The sequence below is a fragment of the Carassius auratus genome, chromosome 9 (assembly GCF_003368295.1).
Source record: "Carassius auratus strain Wakin chromosome 9, ASM336829v1, whole genome shotgun sequence".
Classification (NCBI taxonomy): domain Eukaryota; kingdom Metazoa; phylum Chordata; class Actinopteri; order Cypriniformes; family Cyprinidae; genus Carassius; species Carassius auratus.
The window spans coordinates 18,634,773-18,656,620 of NC_039251.1; the positions used below are offsets into that span (position 1 = coordinate 18,634,773).

Consider the following 21,848-nt stretch of genomic DNA (forward strand, 5'->3'; position numbering starts at 1 on the left):
TGTTGTCAAAATATGTCTTTTTGGGACAGCTCATACATATGACAAATAAACATTATCAAACCCATCACTGATTGCAGGCTGATCAGACAATACTAAAACTGCATTCAGGGGAAAATGCGGTGGCACACTTTCACACTGACACTCTTTACTCACATTACTCTGATGGGCTGGGCTAAATACCTCGGCAACCAAGCCCCTCCCCTGGGTGTGTGGGGAGTTTTTAAGTGGAGTGTTGGGCATGTTGTTTTTAGAGAGGAGCAGAAGGCAGGAGAGTGTCTGTGAGAGTCAATCTTCAATCTGACCCTGTCATTCAAAACCACCAGCGTTGACTCCACAATGGGTGAAGACTCCTCTCACGCCGAGCGAAGCACAGCGAACTTACCCAGGGAGGAAAGCACCCCGACACCACCAGCTCCAGATGCTCAGGATGCTCAGGATCTCCTCATTCCCAGCTTCAGTCCCGGCCCGATGTCCTCTTCCCCCGTCCACACCCTTTCCCGAATGGGCTCCAAGTCCCCGACCAGCCCCACGTCCCCTGGCGGCCAGGTCAGCGCCATCACGGTGATGGCTCTGCTCGACAAACTGGTGGTGATGATCGAGTCGGTGCAGGAGAACCAGCAGAAGATGGAGAAGAAGCAGGCCGAGCTTGAGGGGGCGGTGAGGATGGTGCAGGGTGATGTGACCCGGCTCACCAAGAACCACATGTCCACCGCCAACAGTGTGGGCAAGCTGCTGGAGCGCTCGCGCAAAACTGGCATCAATGTGAAGGAGGTGAGGGAGCGGCTGGATAGACAGAGCAGCCAGGTGAAGCGTCTGGAGGCCAACCATGCCCATCTGCTCAAGAGGAACCACTTTAAAGTGCTCATCTTTCAGGTGAGAAGAATGAGATCTTTCTACTCTTGAGGAGCCTTTAATGCTTCGAAGATGAACAAATCTAAATATGTGTCTGAATGAAGTTCTTAACACCTGACAAACCTCGTAACAAAAGTGTCAAAAATTATGTAAATATGTGGAGATTCTTGGACTTAAAAATGGTAATTCAATATGAATATTGAGAATGGTATTCTCTCTCTCTCTCTCTCTCTCTCTCTCTATTCTAAACTTGGTCGTTCTAAAGAATAGACCATAAAGAACTATAAAACATTTGAATGGTGGTGTAACAGGGTTTCCACAAAAATATGAAGCAGCACAACTGTCTTCAACAATGATAATAATAAGAAATGTTTCTTAAGCAGCAAATCAGTATATTATAATGATTTCAGAAGGATCATGTGACACTGATGACTGGAGTAATGGCTGCTGAAAATTTTTTGCCAACCCAGGGATAAATGTTATTTATTTACATTTTATAATATACTCAAATAGAAAGGAATTACAGAAAGATATACATAGAAATATGTCTGAATTAGGTTTTTCAATAGACCTGAGACAACTGAAATGCTTAGAAATACTTAAAACTTAACTATAACGAACAAATAGTTTCAGTGGTCTGTAATTCTGTCTTTAATGCAACAATTTTGCATATTAATATTTTTTTTCCTTAAATATTTGCATAATTATGCACAAAATAACAGCAGGAAAAGTTCGATTTATTGTGTTTTTAAGGAATTTAATTGATGTTTGACAGGACATGTATCTTGAATAAAACTAAAGTGCGTGGGAATTCTTCATTTGACAGCAGCTGGGATGAAAGGTTTGGGCAGATTGCAGTCGAATGTCAATATGTGTGTGTGTCTAAGAACGTGTGTTCAAGCAGTATGCATGTAAACGAGAGTTTCTATGGCTCTCACATTTTTCATAATTCCTTACCATATAGCTCCAAGATTACTATGTTTACAATAGGCTCATTTGATTAAAAGCCCCTCCTCACAAATAAACATAAAACCAACTGAGATTGTAAAGTCAGGTCTTCTGGCTAAACCAGCTTTGTGACCTGTGCTTTAGTTTGCACTAATCTTAGGTGAGGTGTTTTGTATGTTTAGGCGATGTCATTTTACACACTCGGGAAATGCTATTATACTTTATGCCGGTTGGTTAAGGTGAAGGGTGCGTCGTGTTGATTTAAGCAGCTGCGTCGGTCTCATGCTTTTAGAAGTGTATTCTTATCTGATTGCCCTGGAGTAAGCCACATGCAGCTTTACACGCTGGGACAGTGATCTTTGACTTGTAGAAGCAGGTAGAGGCATTTCTTTGGGGTGTTAGTTCTGCTTTTCAAAATGATTGCTGGGAATCAGTTTTCCTGAGGCAAATGTTAAGAGCTAAATGTCAAAGCGAGCATCAATAGGTATGAAAACACAGACTTTTATTTACCTCCTTTGAGACTCATATCCTAATACCTCATGTCAATGCCTGATCATTCATGAAGGCATGTCTCAAGTGGATTAATTTCCCATAAGAAGATAACTTTATTTTCTTGTTTCTTCATCAAGGTAACAGGCTGAGGTTAACAGTTTCTATGACTCAACTTAAGCATGCTAATTCAAAATGATTTACTTTATATACTTCTTCAGGAAATTGTGTTTAATAAAGAGTTTTATTAAAAGCACTCCATCATAGCAGAGAGAGTTGATTATCGGGGCGATGACTCTTGACTAATCCAGCTGTCAGAGAGGAAGGCCATGGGGCTGAACAGCGCAGCTAATGGCTGATCCCAAGTCTTAACCGTTCCCTTTGAGATCTAGCAGCAGGTGATTTTCTAAAGTGATAATCAGCCCATATGCAGTCTGTTAAAACCCTTTGGCATGAGTGCAGGCTTGCAGAATGTTTGATGCAGTAGATAGTAATATTTAATTTGGGAATGTGTGCCGCAAGATGAAAAGAAAAGCTTTGCTATACACACGCTAGCACTCCTGCTGTGTATTGTGAATTTACTGAAATCCACTCTTTTTAAGAAATTAATGAATAATGAATACATTTTTTAGCAGGGACACATTAAATTGATGGAAAATTGCAGTTAAGACATTAAAAATATAACAAAAGATTTCTTTTAAACTTCTAAAGATCTTAAAATGTATCACAGTTTGAATAAAATATTTAGCATTACAACGTTACATTCAAAATGTACAATAATAATAATAATAACATAAAAGACAAATATTTCACTATATTTACTGTATTTTAATCAAATAAATACAGCTGTGTGAGCGTAGACTACTTTGAAAAAACATTCAAAATCTAACTGACCCCAAACCACTGAACAGTGTTTATACGCATATGTTTGCAATAGAGTACACACACACACAATTAGTAAGTCTCAGGAAGGGGTGTGTGTGTGTGTGTGTGTGTGCTAATACATATTGTCAGGAATGGAACCAAGTTTTCACCTCAGAGTAAAAATAAATATAAAAAAATGTAAATGTGACTTCTTTTTCTTTTTCTCATAATTGCAATTGCTTTTTTGTTTCATGTAATGCAACTTTGTTTCCTCTAATTGTGAATTTGTATCTCACAATGAGACTTTTTTTTTTTTTCAACTTTATTTCACAGTTAATCTTTTATTATGTATTATTGTTGCTTTAGTTCTTATACAATATTTTGGTTGAAATGCACTTTCCCAAGTGCCTCAAGGAGTGACAGAACAGCACAGGTATGTACTTTCCCTTCTTGTGTTGGGACATTGACATCTTTGGCATTGTAGCTGCAGGTGATCTTTAAAAAAAAAATTGCATGTCAGTGCTATATTGACATGCCAATAAAATGTAAAGGAAAACTCCACTATTTAATTTGAAAATAGGCTCATTTTCCAAACCTAGAGTTGTGTTTTACCATTTTGGAATCCATTCAGCGGATCTCCGGGTCTAGTGTGAGATCTTTAGCTGTAGCTTAGCATCGATCATTGAATCTGATTAGACTGTCAGCATCTTGCTAAAAATGACCAAAAGGTTTTTATATTTCTCCCATTTAAAACTCGACTCTTCTGTAGTTACATTGGGCACTAAGGCCAACGGAAAATGAAAAGTAGTGATTTTCTAGGACAATATTGGTAGGAACTATACTTTCATTCTGGCGTAATAATCAAGGAAGTGTGCTGCCATACCACAGTGCCGAAGGCAATGATATTATGCAGCGACTAGAAAATCGCTACTTTCATTTTCCATCGGTTGTAGTACACGATGTAACTACAGAAGAGTCGAGTTTTAAATGGGAGAAATATCGAAACTCTTTGGTCATTTTTTTGCGAGATGCTGACAGTCTAATCAGATTCAATGATCTGGATTCGAAAATGGTAAAACCCAACTGTAGGGGGTTGGAAAATGAGCCTATTTTCAAAAATAGTGGAATGTTACTTTAATTCACTGTCTCTTTTGATTCAAAACACGTTTCTTTTCTCTTCTTTATATTTTCTCTTTTTGTTCCTGGAAAGTGATGTGCATGTCCTTATATGATATAGGCCATTAAAACAATGGTGAATTGTTCTATGGAACAACAGTCTATTGAAAGTAAACACAGAACGCAAACACAAGGGAGAGCCATCGCAAATCTATTCGCTCACAGGAGTTTGTTTTGGAAGAGTGCTATTGCTCTTTGGTTGCGCATTTGCTTGTTTTGTTTCATTTTTTGGCATCTGACGTTGCTCACCCGCCTGTGTGGTAATTATAAACTTTCTGTGCACTGTGCAAAGGCATTTGGAGAAGGAAGGTGTGGTTTGAACACACAAGAGTCCTCCAAAAGAAAGAAAAAAATGCAGTAAACACACTGAGTTTGGCACTGAAAATGCATGTGTGTGGGAGAGAGACAGCCTGGGCCGGGTTTCCCGATAACGATGTATCTTAGCTCTTAAGAGCGTTTTCTAAGTGCAAACTTACGAACGCTCGCAGCAATTCCACGAGCGTTTCCCAAAAATGCACTTAACATGAACGCGCGAGAACGCGCTCTACGTGCTACTTACGAGTCGCTGTCCATTCGCGAAGTGCTGAAATTTAACCTTATATGGAATCGCATTCTGAACGTTTAACCTAATAATTGTCATCTGTTTTGGATTACCAATCAAGACAATCAAGTCTATATAAATCACCTACATACAGGTGGAGACACTGACAAAATGGCTGAACAAAAAAAAAAACAAGAAAAGATACCTTTCAAAAGGATGAAATTAATGTCCTCTTAGAGGAGATAGAGAAAAACAAAGATGTGATTTTTACCAGATTTAAAGGACACCATACTAATAAAGAAAAACAAAACATCTGGGAGGACATTGCTACCAAACTAACTGCAACCAGGGGTGTTCAAAGGTCACGGAAGGAGGTCCGCAAGAAGTGGCAGGATTTTGCAAGCCTGGCAAAAAGGAAGAGGGCACTGCAGAGGACTGCAATAAAAAAAACAGGTGGTGGGACCAATGAGTCCCCCCTTCTTACAGCCGAGGAAGAAAAGGCATTGTCAATACTTGGCACAAGTGGTTCAGATGGAATTAGTGGTGGTATTGACATCCATGGCGGAGTAGGGATAACTCAACCTGCACCTACCATCTCCTAGTCCTCCAAAAAACCCTCCCAGGCCACAGCCTCCATCTTCAGTGGTCCAGACTGCAGCCACAATAACTCAGCAGTTTGAGAATGTCTGTAGCTGTAGTCAGGACCTAGTGCAGCTGGAGAGAGAGAAACTAGATGTCTTGAAAGACATTAGGCAATGCCTTCAAGAAGACATTGAGAGAGACAACAACTTCCAACAGCAGCTCATTGAGCTCAAGAAGGCCAAACTGGCCTTAGAAGAGAGGAGGCTTGCACTAGAGGAGATGAGTTTTGCAAGGCCCTCAATTTCTGTGCCAATTATCTTGCCAGAAGACACAGGTAATGTGATTTTATTGTTTCAGTAATTTGTGCAATGTGAAATGTTTTCTATATGTAGTTATGACTCATCTCACTGTACAATGTATTTTGCAGGTTGTGGGGAACTGAATAACCCAAATTAATAAAACTATGCAATGTTTTTTATTAATAAAGCTATATGCAGTGTTTTTGATGTCCATGTGTTTGTTGAACCATGCACACGAGGCCTAAGACCATATGAAATAATATAATAATTGTTATGAGTTCTTCCAAATGTTTCTGAAGTAAATGGCTAATGGCTGATGATTATTTTCAGACATAAGCATTTAAGTTTAAATATTATTAATATAAAGTCTATATATTTGGCGTGACGGATAACACAAATATATATATACAGTACTTCATCTAGCCAATACATTTCTATAGGTATAGACAAAAAAATCAACAACATTTTTTACCAGTACTGTTCTATGTATACATTTTTATAATAAGCACAACTTTTCATCATTATGAACAGAGGATAGATTAAAGGAATATAATATGTTATCTATACAGTTTCTAAGCATACCACACCTTCACTTTCTTCAAGGTAGGGCCTAATGTCATTACTGAAATTGATGATAGGCAGTGGGATATGTGAACATTATCACAGCCTGATGACCTTCACATGGTTTCTTCAATTAAGCTAGGATTAGTATAGAGTTTACACCTCACTAGACTTGCAGAGGAAATCATGGCTGCACTACAGCATGTTCTTCAATTGAGGGTCAGAGAAAGACAAAGACAGAGACGACCATGAAGTAGACTGGTGACTTTAAATGCCTTCATCAGACAGCATCAAACCCCCTTGGATATCCTTGATGACATGGCTATAATAAGGCGATACCGTCTGCCAAGAGAACAAATAGCACAATTGCTAAATAGCATTGGACCTCAGCTGATGCATGCCACCAGGAGAAATTTTGCCTTGTCCCCTGAAATCCAACTCCTATCAGCCTTGAGATTTTATGCAACAGGCAGTTTTCTCCAGGTACTTGGTGATGGGCTTGGACTAAGTAAGGCATCAGTTTCAAGAGCTGTTCAAGCGGTCACCAATGCATTACTTCCACTTGCTGTGGAACACATTCAATTTCCAGCATCAAGACAGGACATCACAGAAATACAACAGTATTTTTTAACACATCATCACATCCCACAGGTCATTGGAGTGATCTATGGTACCTTGATCCCTATCCTTACACCATCTGTGGATGGCCATGTATATATACGCCGCAAAGGCTATGCAGCTATCAACTGCCAGGTGATCTGTGACCATAAGGGTTTGATTACAGACATTGTGGCAAGGTGGCCCGGAAGCACACACGACTCCTTCATGTTCACCAATTCATCTGTTGGTCAGGAGGCACAAAACTTACAGGGACAGTGGAGGCTGCTTGGGGACAGTGGTTACCCACTGAGGCCATATCTCTTCACGCCTGTGGCTAATCCTATGAATAACAGGGAGACAAATTTCAACGAGGCACACCGTGTTGCACGTAGTATTGTGAAACGCACAATAGGGAGGTGGAAGATGCGCTTTCGGGCAATTCACCAGTCCAGCGGTGGTCTTTTGTTTGCTCCACAAAAGTGCTGTGCAGTAATAATAGTAACAGCTATGCTGCACAACATTGCAGTGCAGATGAGAGTGCCCTTACTTAACAGGGAGGAAGATGAAGAGGTGGAGGAGGAGGAGGAGGATGTGGAGGACGAAGATGGCATGGGACCACATGGCCAACCAAGAAATGCCCAATACATGGCTGGTTTTCGTGCACGTCAGCAAGTCATTGACAGATTTTTTTGAATTCATTCCTATTTTGCCCAGTCTTTGAAGCAAATTTCCCACATTACTTCTTTTATGATTTTTTTTGTTCATTCATTTAATTTAGATGTGTTTTTTTTATCTTGTTTTCCCCTTTTTATTTATTTCATTTATAAATTCATGTAAACAAAAAACGAGTACAATAAAGTGTACAATAAAGTACAATCAAAATATTATTATATTACTCGCGTTGCAGTGTGTTAAATCTAGATAAAAGTGTAATCTGCCGGTTGTCCTGCAGGTGTCCTCATAAATCTGTCTTCTTACGATGCACTTGGGGATGTACGATTACTCCAGAGCACTCGTAGATCTACGAAGATTTTCAAGTGCTACTTAAGCTACGATGCTTTTGGGAAACAGACCGTAATATTAAGATCAATCGTACGATCGTTTTTACGATCAATTTAGGCTTACGATGCTTTTGGGAAACGCAGCCCTGGTCAACTGCCTTGTTTCCCTTAACAAGCACTAATGATCTGCAGTAATTACTGCCCATTTAGGCCTCTATTTGTTTATGTTTAATGCATCACTGCTCTTTCTGTGTTCTCAAAAATACATCAGTGTTGATTCTTGAAAAATGGGTTCTACGTGCTGAGGCTCTTCAGTGCAGTAACTCTGGCCTGTGTTTGTGGTTGCCAGTGCTTGTGCAAAGATCATTAATTATGTTCACAACAATAATCTAGACAACTGCTCATAGTTTATGCCGTTTTTTCTAATCTAGATTGGTTATGAATGCATGTTTTCCATGAAGCCTAGCAGACTGTGCTTTCTATACTTCTAACATGCAACTTAAACGTCTTCACCATGACTTGCGAAATTTGGCAAGCTGTATGACTGATGGCAAACATGAGGCTTTTACGGATAGTCATAAAACATATTTTATTGCTTTTATGTTTTTGAAGGAAGGAACGTTTTGGCTGAGATGTTTCTGCAGTGGGCGTTCACAAAAACATCTGATAACTGTCATTTTTTACACCTTTGTAGTCGCTCCGATTCCACCTATTATTTCTAATCCTGTTGAATATGGCCAAGGTTTATTTTGGCCCAGAGATGCCATGGAACGCCTTCATTAAGATGATGTAATTGTGCTGAGATCCAAATAATGCCACATATGATTGGTCAGTCAGTCCATCAGCATGTGTTTAATTGTGCATTTTCGCATGAGGTAAATGTTTAATCCTCAAGATCAGGATCTTCAATGAAAGGTAAAAACAAATATATTCACATGCAAATGTGAATTGTGGGAAAGTGACAATCTTTCGGGGTAGGAGAAGTAAAACACAACAAGCCGATATCCATTGTTTACAGGCCTTCCCGTAACGAGGAAAAGTTTTTTATAACGGCGACACAGATTCTGATTATTAAAACAAAGTCAGTCTGATAATTCTGCACAATTGCACCGGGTTATTATATAACAAAACACATTCTTTCATCGTTCAAAAGCATGACTTCCTTAAAGATTTGTATCCATTTCATGCAGTGCATGTTCATAGTTCAGTTTGCTCAGAAACAAAGAGCATTCATGTGAATTTGATTGTGTTGTTCTGATCTCATCACTGATTCTGACAGTGAGAGAAATATGTTTGCTTATCGTGTCCTGATTCAGATCGCAATTACAATATTTTATGAATTCCTGCATATTTTTAAGCTCGGTTGAAGTCCTTTCATTATGATTCCTATGCTGTTCCCTGAGCTCCACCCTCAACCAACAAAGATTCAAGAAAGAAAGAAAGAAAGAAATCATGACTACTTCAAGGCCAGGGGATAGATTGTGATGGTGGAGGAAATAGCAGAGGAACAGAAGAGATAGAATGAACTGGATGAGAACAATGGAAAACAAACTGAAATATGAGAGAGAGAGAGAGAGAGAGAGAGAGAGAGAGAGAGAGATCTTCTCTGCTCGGGCATGTTTCAGCTCAATGTGCTGGATTTCTGGTTTGACAACTCGACTCCTCCCTTTACCATTGTGCTAACATACAGCTGTTTGTTTTATACAATGCTTTGGAATACTTGATTCTTATTGGCCAAACGCAGCATTCTGCAGTCAAATATTTTTGTATAATGACATCCAAACTGTATATTTGACTGTTGCTCTAGCAACCTCCAACTCTGTAGTAGCTTCATATCTCTCATATCACTCCACTGACAATATACGTACGGCCTACAAACTCTAACTGAAGATGACTATAGCCAACTTTTATTCCTTGTTTATACTCATATTTTCAAGGATAAATAAAAAGCCCTAATGTCTGACAGAGCTGATTTGTAATTTCAGAAGAAATGTGCTTGTTTAATCCTGCTAAACACACTTTCCTGCCTCCTATAGACACGATACCTCTAGCACACGGCTCAGTAACGTTTGCGAAAGATCAAGGTTAAGAGCGGTATATGATTCATTTTGAACAGCATAGATGTTTGTCCAAGCAATGGTTCCCTGCTTATTATAATTAAAGGCTATTGGCTATTTGTTCAAACCGACAAGCCATTTGATACGCCCCACCCAAACCTACCATTTAAAAGAGAAATACGTCAAGGTGGAGATCTGAAAAGTCAAGCCCTGTGAAGCTGAAATGATCCAGACACACTCATTCTGCAGGTATTATTGGACTCACTCAAATAAATACAGTCTAATTAGAAAAAGGATACTTCAGGGAGCATGACTAATCATGTGATTAATTCAAGCAGCCAGACAGAGACAATGAAGCTTTTTTAATATAAACCTGAGAGCGAAGGAGATGGAATCAGACCCCTCCTTTAGACAGGTGCACCTCTCATCAAAAAAAAAATAATAATAATAATAATAAATACATACTCTTTAGTTTTGCAGGGCAGGAAACCTCTGCTAAGCTGAATTCAGTTAGTTGAGAGCCAACAGATGGCCCTTTAAATATCCCTTTCCCTTAGTTTTCACCACAGCGCTGCAGATCGGAGGCTTTGATAGCACATTGCTTTGCCCGGCATCTCACTGAACTGTGTGTTCAAGCCAGTTGGCTGTTGATTTCCACTTATTCTCTCCATCTGGAGCAAGGCCAAAGATTCCCTGAACTTCTTCCACACATCAAACAGGTAACGGATGAGCGAACACATATTTGTCTGCCTTTTTTTAGTATTTTTAATGCAAAAGCCTGCAAAGGCTGATGGGGCGTCACATGTGAGCTGTATGTCATGTGTTTTATGTCTCAAAAATGTGTTACATAACTAATCTGAAAGAGAAAATGGCTTTAGACATCAAATGTAGTCCTTATTTTAGTTAGACATCCATTTACTGACAAACAAAACACATGCAGATGGTGTAGACTTTTTCTGAGTCAGATTTGCATTGGAATGAACAGTTGCAGAATCATTTTCCCTGGATGAGAAAAAAAAATTCAAAGACAGTTTACTGTGCTTGTGTTGTTTTGTTGTTGGTTTTTTTTTTTTTTTTTTTTTTTTTTACATGGCAGAACAGTATTGTAATATTGAGGGATTGTTTGTATTTAATATTTTTAGTATTTCAGTAATTGAAATAAAACTGAAACATAAAATGTAATTATTAGATGAAAAGAAATTAAGTAAAATTTTAATTGCAAATTTGAAAAATTAAAACTGAAATAAAAATAAACCTTAAAAAAAGGTTGTTTAAAATGATCAAACCTATAACAGTATGTAAATAATTCTTAAATACAACTGCATGTTATTTTAGTGTTTATATTTTTATATTATCCGATTATGGTTCTCCTTTTTGATTATTCTGTAGTGACAGACTTTGAGAGCAGCTTCTGGCATATTCACGTCTGTCTCAAAACAACACTTTCCCTTAGCGAGAACAAATTCACTACTGCTAACATTCAGCAGTGACACATCCTCCTTTTGTGTCTTTTCTTTTTAATAGTCTTGTCCTCTATTGTTCAAATATTTGTCTATTCTCTGCTTCTTTCCTGTGCTTTCTGCTGCTCATGTTGTCTGTTCAGATCCTACGAGCCTGATTGAGAGAGAGACACACATACACACACACACACACCATTTCTCATCTCTTTCGATGTTTCCACTCCAAAAGGTCTGGAGGCCTCCAGCGGGGCGCATTAATTATCCAGGCTCCCATTACACACTGCACCAGAGGTATCGGCATGTGACACAATGTTTTCAAAAGTTCTCCCTCTCTCTATCCTTCAGTCCCCTCCTCTTTCTCTTCCTCTGTCCATTGTGTATTTAGATAAAGGTCAAAATCTGAATGGCAAATGTCTTGATTTATCACTGTGTTACAAGAGACAGGGCTGAGAAACTAATGTTTAAGAAAGGTGGATACAGAGCAGGATCAGAAAAACTGGAGCAACTTTAACTAAGCAAGCATGCAAATGACAAATGAAGAGTGAAACTAACAAAACGGAGACTCCTTCTTTGGTTCAAAATAGAGAAAAAAAATGTCAACTTGAATGATGTCATTTCCATGTAAAATATGCATCATTATATTGATATAAGTTTTACTTTTAATTAAATTTGTACTGTTGAGACACTTTTAATAAAGCATTCAGATTGGGGTCAGCCTACTACTGTGTGAAATTTCCCAGGCTTTTGGAGATGAATTTCATATGTGCACTTTATATCTGACAAGGACCTCAAGGCACAAACTAATTAGATTTGAGCTGTATAAACATATTTCAACAGGGAATAATTTAAAAAATTTTTATTTAACATCTCCTTAAATCCAATCTGTGTAGGTTCTTAGTGAATTGAAGTTATTTAAAATATAACACTGATAATAGAATATAAATGTGTTGCCTGAGTTTCACTCTATTATTAATTATGAAATGGAATACAAATATAGCCGTTAACAGGTTATCACAAGTTAAAAGCTGATGCTTTTATAGAAGTAACTGAACACAGCCAACTCCCAGCTTTGGTTTCCATGTAGCTCGTGAACTTGAGGGGTGATACTCTGAACATTTGCTCATGAAGAAACTGGTTAGCCCAGAGTCAACACTGGTTTGGACTGGATCTCCACCCTCAGGGCGATACTTGCTATTCAAAGGTGAAATGTTTAAGATGAGTACCATCCATTTGGACCACTTTTTGAAAATAACAATTAACACATTTTAAGAAATGCATGTTTGGAAAAGGTCCTTCTCATATTAGCCAGCAAGGCATTGGGATTATTTCTTGAATGGGAAAAAAACTAAATAGGAGTTGCATTCCTTCATTTGGAATTTGTAAAGCAGCTTGTTAATGGCACAGAGTTTTGTGACCAAGGGGATGGGGATAAGGTTGTCTTTGTATGATGTTATACCATTTTATAGTGCATATATATAATATAATAAAGCGAATGTCCAAAAACTGAGAGCTCTCAATGACTATCTTTACAGATTATATATATAAGTGAGTGAGCTTAATTCTAAGCAAATCTAAAAAAAAACTGAAATTAGTGATTTATAAAGTAGAAAATGTCTTGACTTGAAAAAATTACATTTTCCAGAGACAGGAGCATCTGAACATCTAATACTCCACAATTTTCAGCATATACTTCTGCTTGCAGTTTCATGTTGAAATACTGGCATACAGTAACAAATCTGTCATTTAGATGTTTAGAGCTTGGAGAAAATGGTACATGCTCTGATTTGTGTGCTTAGTGCCCTTATAGAGGGAGCAGGTGAGCGTGCAAAAGCTCCACTCGTGCTGCTAATCCGCCCCTTCCCTGAGGGTCAGATCTTCAATTTACTCCTTAAGCGTGAAGCATAACCCCTGTATACCTCAGCAGCCGTGTCGCAGGTGTGTGTCAGGGGTCTGCGTGTGTGAGGGAAGAGCAGCAACAAGAGAACATTCTTCTGTCTGTGTGTCAGAGAGACATTTGAAAGGGTGTGGCATGTTTAGTGATCTTTTTGTTGTTGAATTATTTCAGTGATTTAATAGTTATTTGATTATGCAAAAGATAGCATTTGTATATATTTATTTATATACACACATAATCAAACAAATATAAGCAATAAATGGATAAAGATTATTTCATTCACACCATGCAGTACACCCAAAAATCTTGACTTCACAAAATACATTTTTGTTTGTGAAATATGATTTAAGTTTGCCTTGTTTTGCATATGCATGTCATTTTTAAATAAAATATTTTTAAAAGGAATTTGACTTGATTTGATTTGTTTGTGAAAGAGAATATTCCGCTGTGTGTGTGTGAGAAAGAGAGATTTGAAAGGGTGTGGCATATCTGATGTTTTTTATTTCAGTGATTAAATGATCGAGTACATATTTAATCATGCATAAGTTAAACATAATTTATATTCCCTGTCCATGCCTAATCAAAGTAAAGAAACAGACAAAGAAGAAAGGAAAAAAAAATGATTGCATTCAACATATATTGAGCTATGCAGTATACACAAAAATCTTGACTTAGATTGCTCAGTGAAATACATGTAAGTTATAAATCATAGCTTTTTAAAAGGAATTTGGCGGGAACAGTATAGCTCAACCTCTTGCCATCAATCCTTTTTTTTTTTTTTTTTTTTTGGAGTAACTCCAACACAATGCCTCCACATGCCTTGGGTATAGCTTGCTCTGCAACAAACAGGTTTTTCAGTAGATTGCACAATTGAAAAAAAAAAAAAAAAAAGACAAACTGACTCATCTATTTGTTTTGTTTATTAATACAAAAGTAGTGTGTGGACCTGTAACTAATCTTTACAGTTGTGGGTTTACAAGGTTGTGGGTTCGATTCCCACAAAATGCATAAACTGATAAACTGCAATGCAATGTTATCGGCTAAAATAATCACGTTTATAACACATTTAAATACAGGTTATATCAGAATTGTACTGTAACAATTATCTGCACTGTAACCTTTAAGGCAGATCTTTACACAATGAACCGTTCAGTCATTCTTAAATGCATTTTCTTTTTCTCCAATTTCAGGAGGACAGTGAAATCCCCTCCACTCTGCTTACTAAAGATGGCTTGACCTCCACCTCCCAAGATGAGATCAGTCCATCTGCACCAACTCCGCTCACTGATTTAAACCGCTCTCAAGAAGAAGGCCTGCAGACCATCAGCCTCACCTCTGATGACGACGAGGAAAAAGGTGCAACAAGTCCTCTGGCAGAGGGTGGTGACGATTCATTAGATCTGCATGAAGAGAGCTTCCCAGGCTTGGGAAGCGAACGTCTGGAGCGTTCTCGTGCTGACAAGTTCAAGCGCTCCAGTCTGAAGAAGGTGGATAGTTTAAAAAAGGCCTTCTCACGAAGCAGCATCGAGAAGAAGATCAACAAGATCGTGCCTCCAGAACAGCGTGAGAAGATCAAGAAAAGCTTCATCCCCAACCATCCAAAGAGCCCCTCTTCCAAGAGCTCATCCTTCCATGTCTCTCCAATGACCTTCAATGTCAAGAAGGTACGAAATGGAGATGCTGACTCCTCCCAGCAGCCTGGGAGCTCATCGAGGAACCTCAGCTCGGTGGAAGTTCCCAACATTGGGGGACCTGATGGTGAGCTGCCCCTGGCTGAGTTACACTCCTCAGGTGAGAAAACAAATGGAGATGATCTTCACAGCCCTTCCACCACGGGCAGCGGGGATGGAGAGGTGTTCATCACAGATGAGGGTGGAGATCTCGACAACGGTCCATCTGCAACCCTGGCTGAAGAAGAAGTGGATAAAGAAGATGATGACACTGATGGCAATGAAGAAAACAGGAAGGAGAAAAAGTCTGAGGAGAAAGATGCGAGACCTGCAGAAGAAGCGTCCGTGTCTCCGCCGTCGACTGCAGCTACTGTTGAGCTACCTTCTTAGATATAGCTGTGTTTCTACTCCTCTGACTTCAATCCACTTCTGAGACTTTGGGAAGCGTAGTTACTCCCTTGTGCCACTGGTATATTGTTCCCAAGCTTGTTTAATGTTAGCATGTCTGCTAAAATAACAGATTGCCCTGAATTAATCCCTAATATAATGTAACTATAACCTATTGTGTTAAATTCAGAAATTAAGCACATTCTTGTAGGAGGAAATTCCATTTAGATTTCATTTCAAATAGATTCCGTATAAAAGCCCTGAGAATGGTACAGCAGTTCAGACCACTGTGACCACAATGATACACCAAAATAGCTATATTTTTCTGTGGGAGCCTGTGAATAGCATGAAATTGACTGAACTGAAATGCCGGAACTCTCACTCACATCTTTTTTCTTTGTGTGTAGGAGAGGCAATGTGTACCAATCTGTCCTTTGTTATGCTGGAGTCCACACTCCCTTCTGTCAATGTACATAAAATGTAGTATTAAATTGCATACAAAGAAGTACTATTATTATTATTACGGTTTTTGGAAACAGTACTTAGTTTTTGCATACAGTATTTTGATGCAAATATTAACATGGTAATCATAAAATATATGGTTACAACATGGAACATAATTACTGCACCATTGTACCACCACAGTACGTTTTGTATGTTACGAAACAGACAACTACAAAAGACAAGAGGTGTTGACAAAGTTATGTTTTTTTAATAACTTTTATTTAAATATTTAGCAGCACTCCGTCTCAAGGCTTGAATAAGTAGTTGTCTATGAGGACTGACAGCAGTGCTTGGCACGGTGGGAAGGAAGCGTGTTTACAAAATGTCTGGGGAAAAGCCAGCACAATTGACTGCCATCTCCATGGCAACCTTGCCCGCTGCCAACAACTCTCCAATTACTGCTATAGAGCAAGGCAAGGGCACTCATACACAGCCTGATGAATACAAACGTACAGTGAAGCAGAAGTATTTCTGTAGTCAAACATTCCATACTACTGATGTAATAACTTCATATTCTGCTAAACACTAACATTATTTAGATGATACAGTGGTAAAAACTCTATACTCAGACATCAGACCTGTGAAAATAAAAACTGCTGCCATAAATATGAGTTGTAGCTGGGGTTTGGTTAACCCGTGGGCCCTGTTTGAAATTTTGTAATAGCACAAATAAATATGTTTAAGGTTTTTCAAGTGTATAGGTGTCCAGGTTGTTGTTTTTATGTATTGTTATTTTTATGTGTTTGGCTGAGCAGTAGTTTGGTTGGCTCACAAATGTACTAGATTTCTATAATATGTAAAATAAGTAAGCTTGACCAAAGTTGTAGTGGTGTTAGCATGTCATCCTTCAAACAATCTTAACCCAATATACTGTCTGTGAGACCAGACCTTTATAGCTGGTAACAAATGTGCTACAAATAATACACCCCATGGAGAGCCAATAATAGTGGAACCTCATGATGACCTGATAGGACCTCTCCCATGGAGAGCCCATGATGCATTGACCTAATGCTGACCTACTGGGCTAAATACATGGGCCATTTGAGTCACACTTTTGTAAACAGTTTGAGTTTATTGCATCTGAGACACAGTCACAATGTAAATGCATCTGACTAAAGATAAATACATAATCTTTAAAGGTACAGAACCTAAATATGTGTTATTTGTGCAGTAACTGTACCAAATGTAAGCTAACTGAACCAGCCCTCATTACTAGCTCAGATAAGTTAAAGGGTTAGTTCACACAAAAATTTAAATTAGCCCATAAATTACTCGGGAGACGATAGTATCGTGTATTGACGATAGTCAGAGATATCAACAAGCAGATTTCTCTGTTGATAATCAAGATGCTATTAGGCTTATTTTACTATTAATGTATTAGATAATAATTATAATAATAATAATAATAATAATAATAATAATAATAATAATAATAACTATTATCTTAATTTTTATTAGGTGGCTTATTATAATTCGGCTATCAAACTGCCCAGCTATTTCACTTCAGCACCGCATTTCACACACACACATAGTTGAGCGTGCGAGCGCAGGAAGATTAGAGCCTGTATTCACTGAAGTTGTCCGCTTTGACTCAGATAACTAGTTAAATCCATGAAATGAAAGAGATAGAAAACGAGGAGTAGGTGTCCCACACATTAAATGGCTGGTACATGGCAACACACTCTTCAAGAAAGAGATTAACTCTTTCTTGGCGTTTCAAATAAAGTAAAGAAAAAATTATAACAAGGAGGGAGAGGGAACTTACAATGTCACAAAAGAGAAGTTATCAGAAAACTAAGAAATAAGTCACTGGAACATGCGATAACACACGAACATGATAAAAGCGGCCGTTTGTTTGCATGCTTTGTTAAATATTCAAATTCAAAAGTATCGATGTTTTACTATAGAATAAGTGATACATTGATCATAATTAATTAATTTATCAGGACTCAAAATTAAATCACACAGAAATAAATTTATTTGTATTTGATTTCTTTTTAACGCTTATGAATATAGCCTGCTTATTCAGTCGAGTCCGTTTCTGTTTATTTGTAGTCAAAGTAGAATGACAATATCTTTATTTTTATAAAAGCTCCCGAACAAAAACATTATTATATTTTTTATGATAGCCAACGTGAAGCTATAACTCTCCAGACGAGATCTATGACAGATAATATAAGTTACTAAATAAATACACAATTGTGAGAATAAGAAACTGACGTCTGATTTCTTCAAGCGGTCATATTATCATGTTTACTATGGTAACGTTAATGTTTAGGCTTGCATAGTTTTTTACATCACTTAAACTATTTCTGCCTTGTATGGTGATTATAAACCACATCAGACTGGATCGCGTTATTTCAAACACTCGCTGCTGACTGAAAGTGAGTTTTGAGCAACTTATTTAAAAAAGTTTTTAACGCTGGTATTATAGCTGTTAGCTTTCTGAAATGATCCACAGCGCTGACGCTCTCCAGACGTGGAGAAACTCCGCCTTTGTTCATAACCCCTCCTCTAGCCCCAACTGGCCCGCTTTGGCCCAAGGTTTTCGTCAGGCCAAAAAACTCTAGCCGTTGGCCCCGAGGAAGCCCCAACGAGGCACGATCAAGCCCCGGAAGTGACAGTGGAAACGCGACTGTCCCTGGCATGCACTAGCACGCCCGGTTTAAGCTCGATGGTGGAAACACGGCTACTGTGTGGTGATGACGTAGAAGGACTACGTGAGAATCACTATGGATGATAAGTTCGCTCTGCCGCCTTGTTATTATTTTCATGCACTCCGCACTACAATGTGATGCATGCAAAATCCACAAACAGACGTACATCGTCTGCAGATAGAAGGTATTTCATTGCACTTTAACAAGTTAACTGACTGACCTATATATGTACAATATTTTAAACAAGCCCTCACTAACTGAGTTTAATGCCACAGTTATGTTTGAATGCATCTCATTCTTGTTTCTCTGGCGATGCGTCGAGCTTGTCATGAGGCGCACCATCTGGAGCGCTGTATGACTGATGCATCAGTTCAATTCAACTTTACTCCAAATATATCAACTTACCTGCTTTGAATACTTATTTATTTTATGCCCAATATTAGTGGATTAATGAAATCTACTATTGATTTTCACCGTTTACTAAGTTTAAAAAACATTTAGACTGATAACTTCCGTGTGCAGATGTGGCAAATTTGTCACAGGACGCACGATATGAAAGTTGCGTCCGACTATATATGAACTAGCTGTTTTAATTACAGTACTTTTATATTTAACGTTAGTTTATCAGAACAAAGAGTCTCTCTCTTGCTACACACTTGCACAATATTGTGTATCGTCGATCTCATGGGCTGACGATATGATGATTTGAAAAATGACCATATCGCCCAACACTATCTCACATGACGCCGGGGGGTGAGCAAAGGCCTCCTGTAGTGAACTGATGGGAAAGGCAGAGAAAGGCAGATAGCACTGTGTGAAATAGAGATTTCCCCTCTTTTGTAAGGTTTATTGATATAAATATATATATATATATATATATGTATATATATATATATATATATACATACATACATACATACGTATATATGTATATATATATATATGTATATATATATATATATATATATATATATATATATATATATATATATATATATATATATATATATATAATCTTTCTTAGTAAGCTTGCAGTGCTACACATGCAAAAACATGCAATAATTATATAAATTTTAAAGGCCATCAGGTTTGAGACTTTAGTCTTTGCAACTTTACAGATCTTTGTCATGCACCAAGATTTACTGCAAATATCTTACAAATTGTACCTTTAAGACAAGAATTAGTTATTGTGTTAAGACATAACACGAACAAGGCACACAACCCCAGTTGAGTTCTTCGCATTTTGTGCTTGAATGCTTTAAAATAGTTTGAATGTTTAAATTGGCAAGGCTTAAAAACATGTGAAATTGATAAGCTTTTGTGACAATGTGCAGCACCGTCAACTGTCCTGAGCGTCTTTTTAGGCTGGCGTCAGCCAATAGGTTGAAATTGCCAGCCCCTATAATCATAACTATTCAGTACACAATTTATTTGAGACACATACACATACCAGGTGAAGAAGGTGCATTCCTGGTTCTGATGGATGGCTTCTCAGCAGTTCATTTCCCACTGTCTGGAAAAAGATAAGGTGAGAATGTATTGATGGCTATAGTTTGCACAGGTTAGCTGAAGTATGGAATACCTGCGTTCTCTACAGTTGTGCTGCCTGCAGGCCTCTTGACCGTACTGCATGCTGGTGTCACTTCAACTTGGGTTTAGAGGGGTTTTGTTTAAAATGACAAACAATTATCTAGACAACATTTGTGCATTTATTAATGCAATTTAAAAGTGTGCAAGGTTGGTTTTGAGTGTATCAAGTCCTGTTGTTCTTTTGTAAATGTGGAGTATGTGAGGTAAGATGAATTGTCGGTCTTGACAGAAAACGTCACGGTTTCATTTTCTACCTCAACCATATGTGTGTTTGGCAAGCAGTCTAAAATCTTTTTGGCTCCCAGGAAGGAGATTTTTGAAGTACTGACAACTTCCACTGACTGTGTTAAATAGTCTGTGTAAGGAGGTATAGACTGTAGCTGAGGTGCCATAAAGAGAAGACATTTTCAAATGCTTAGAATGGAAAAAACAAGGGATCCACACCCATATTTATTGCTATTACTGTTATTATTATTAGTTGTAGTAGTAGTAGTAGTAGTAGAAGTAGTAGTAGTAGTAGTAGTAGTAGTAGTAGTAGTAGTATCTTTTTGGCCACTGTAACTAGTTTCTGTAACTGAAGCTTCAAAATTTAATGGATGTTGTCTCCATCGTGTGGCCAAACGTCGCCAGTTTCCATCTGCTTGTTGACAAATATCCGACATAAGCCCGTGACATTAAATGTAGTTGTTTCTTAACGAAGCATAAACATTATTAAAAAAAAACAGACTGTGATTTGAAATACTAGTATATATTATTAATAATAATAATCAGATTCTAACGTTAATGCTTTGCTTAAAACAAGTGTACGTCGGCATTTCATTACATTTACGTAATAATTACTTTTACTTTAATATTATCGCCTTAGGAACGTTTATTTGAAGACCATATGTTGGTGCTTGCTTTTAGACAGAAACGTTAAACGTTACTAACGTTTCAAGTCGAGATGGGAATTATGTGTACATAGAGTCATATTTTAAGAGAGCTATTTAAGTCAATAATATATATAGTTGGGTATTACGCGCGGACACAAACAATATTCGTTTATCATCATTTTTATCTTATTTCGGGGATTTAAAAATGGCGTCACGGTGGCCGAGAGGTTAAGGCGTTGGACTCGAAATCCAATGGGGTTTCCCCGCACAGGTTCGAATCCTGTTCGTGACGAACTTTATTTTCGAGTGTGTGAACGCGAAACGGAGAGAATTGCTGCTGAACCCCTTAAAATCGAATTTATACATCCAAGCTGTGTGTGTGAAAATTCATGACAATCTTTATCTAGCTAGTAAAGAAGTCAAGTTTTCACACTTGAATTCGAAAAGCACAACACTAAATGTGAGGAAGGAAGTTTTACACATGTCTACAGTGGCCTTTAAAAACTTGTTTAGATTTCCTTGATGTTAACACCAACTGCACTTCGCAGATATACAGGGGTCCCAGCCGTTAGAATACAGCATAACTGTCAAAACAACGCCTTGTAACCGCGAATAGTTTATTGGATCACTGAGGTGGTGATGCAACCCAAATACATCTGGAAATATTTTGGAACGTGTAATCAAATCATATTACACAACGTCGACAATCGTACAAGGAAATGGTGTGTGGTTATTTCCTATCCATGTGGACACATTCTTCACAGTGTCCAATCAGATTGAGCTCAATGTAACAAGAACAAGCCAAAACTTTAACCTAAAGCTTTCGTTCCTGTACAATGTTGAT

The 21,848-nt window shown here is 38.0% G+C and overlaps 1 protein-coding gene and 1 non-coding gene across 2 annotated transcripts; both read left to right on the forward strand.

Moving 5' to 3' along the window:
* The first annotated feature begins 236 nt into the window (after positions 1-236).
* LOC113108608 (caveolae-associated protein 2-like) lies at positions 237-16,581 on the forward strand. Its single transcript, XM_026271809.1, has 2 exons — positions 237-873; positions 14,515-16,581. The coding sequence occupies exons 1-2, from the start codon at positions 337-339 to the stop codon at positions 15,382-15,384; spliced, it is 1,407 nt and encodes a 468-aa protein (XP_026127594.1). The 5' UTR covers positions 237-336; the 3' UTR covers positions 15,385-16,581.
* A 4,633-nt stretch (positions 16,582-21,214) lies between these two features.
* On the forward strand, positions 21,215-21,296 carry trnas-cga (transfer RNA serine (anticodon CGA)). The gene has a single exon. It is a non-coding gene; the product is annotated as a tRNA-Ser (tRNA).
* The last annotated feature ends 552 nt before the right edge of the window (positions 21,297-21,848 follow it).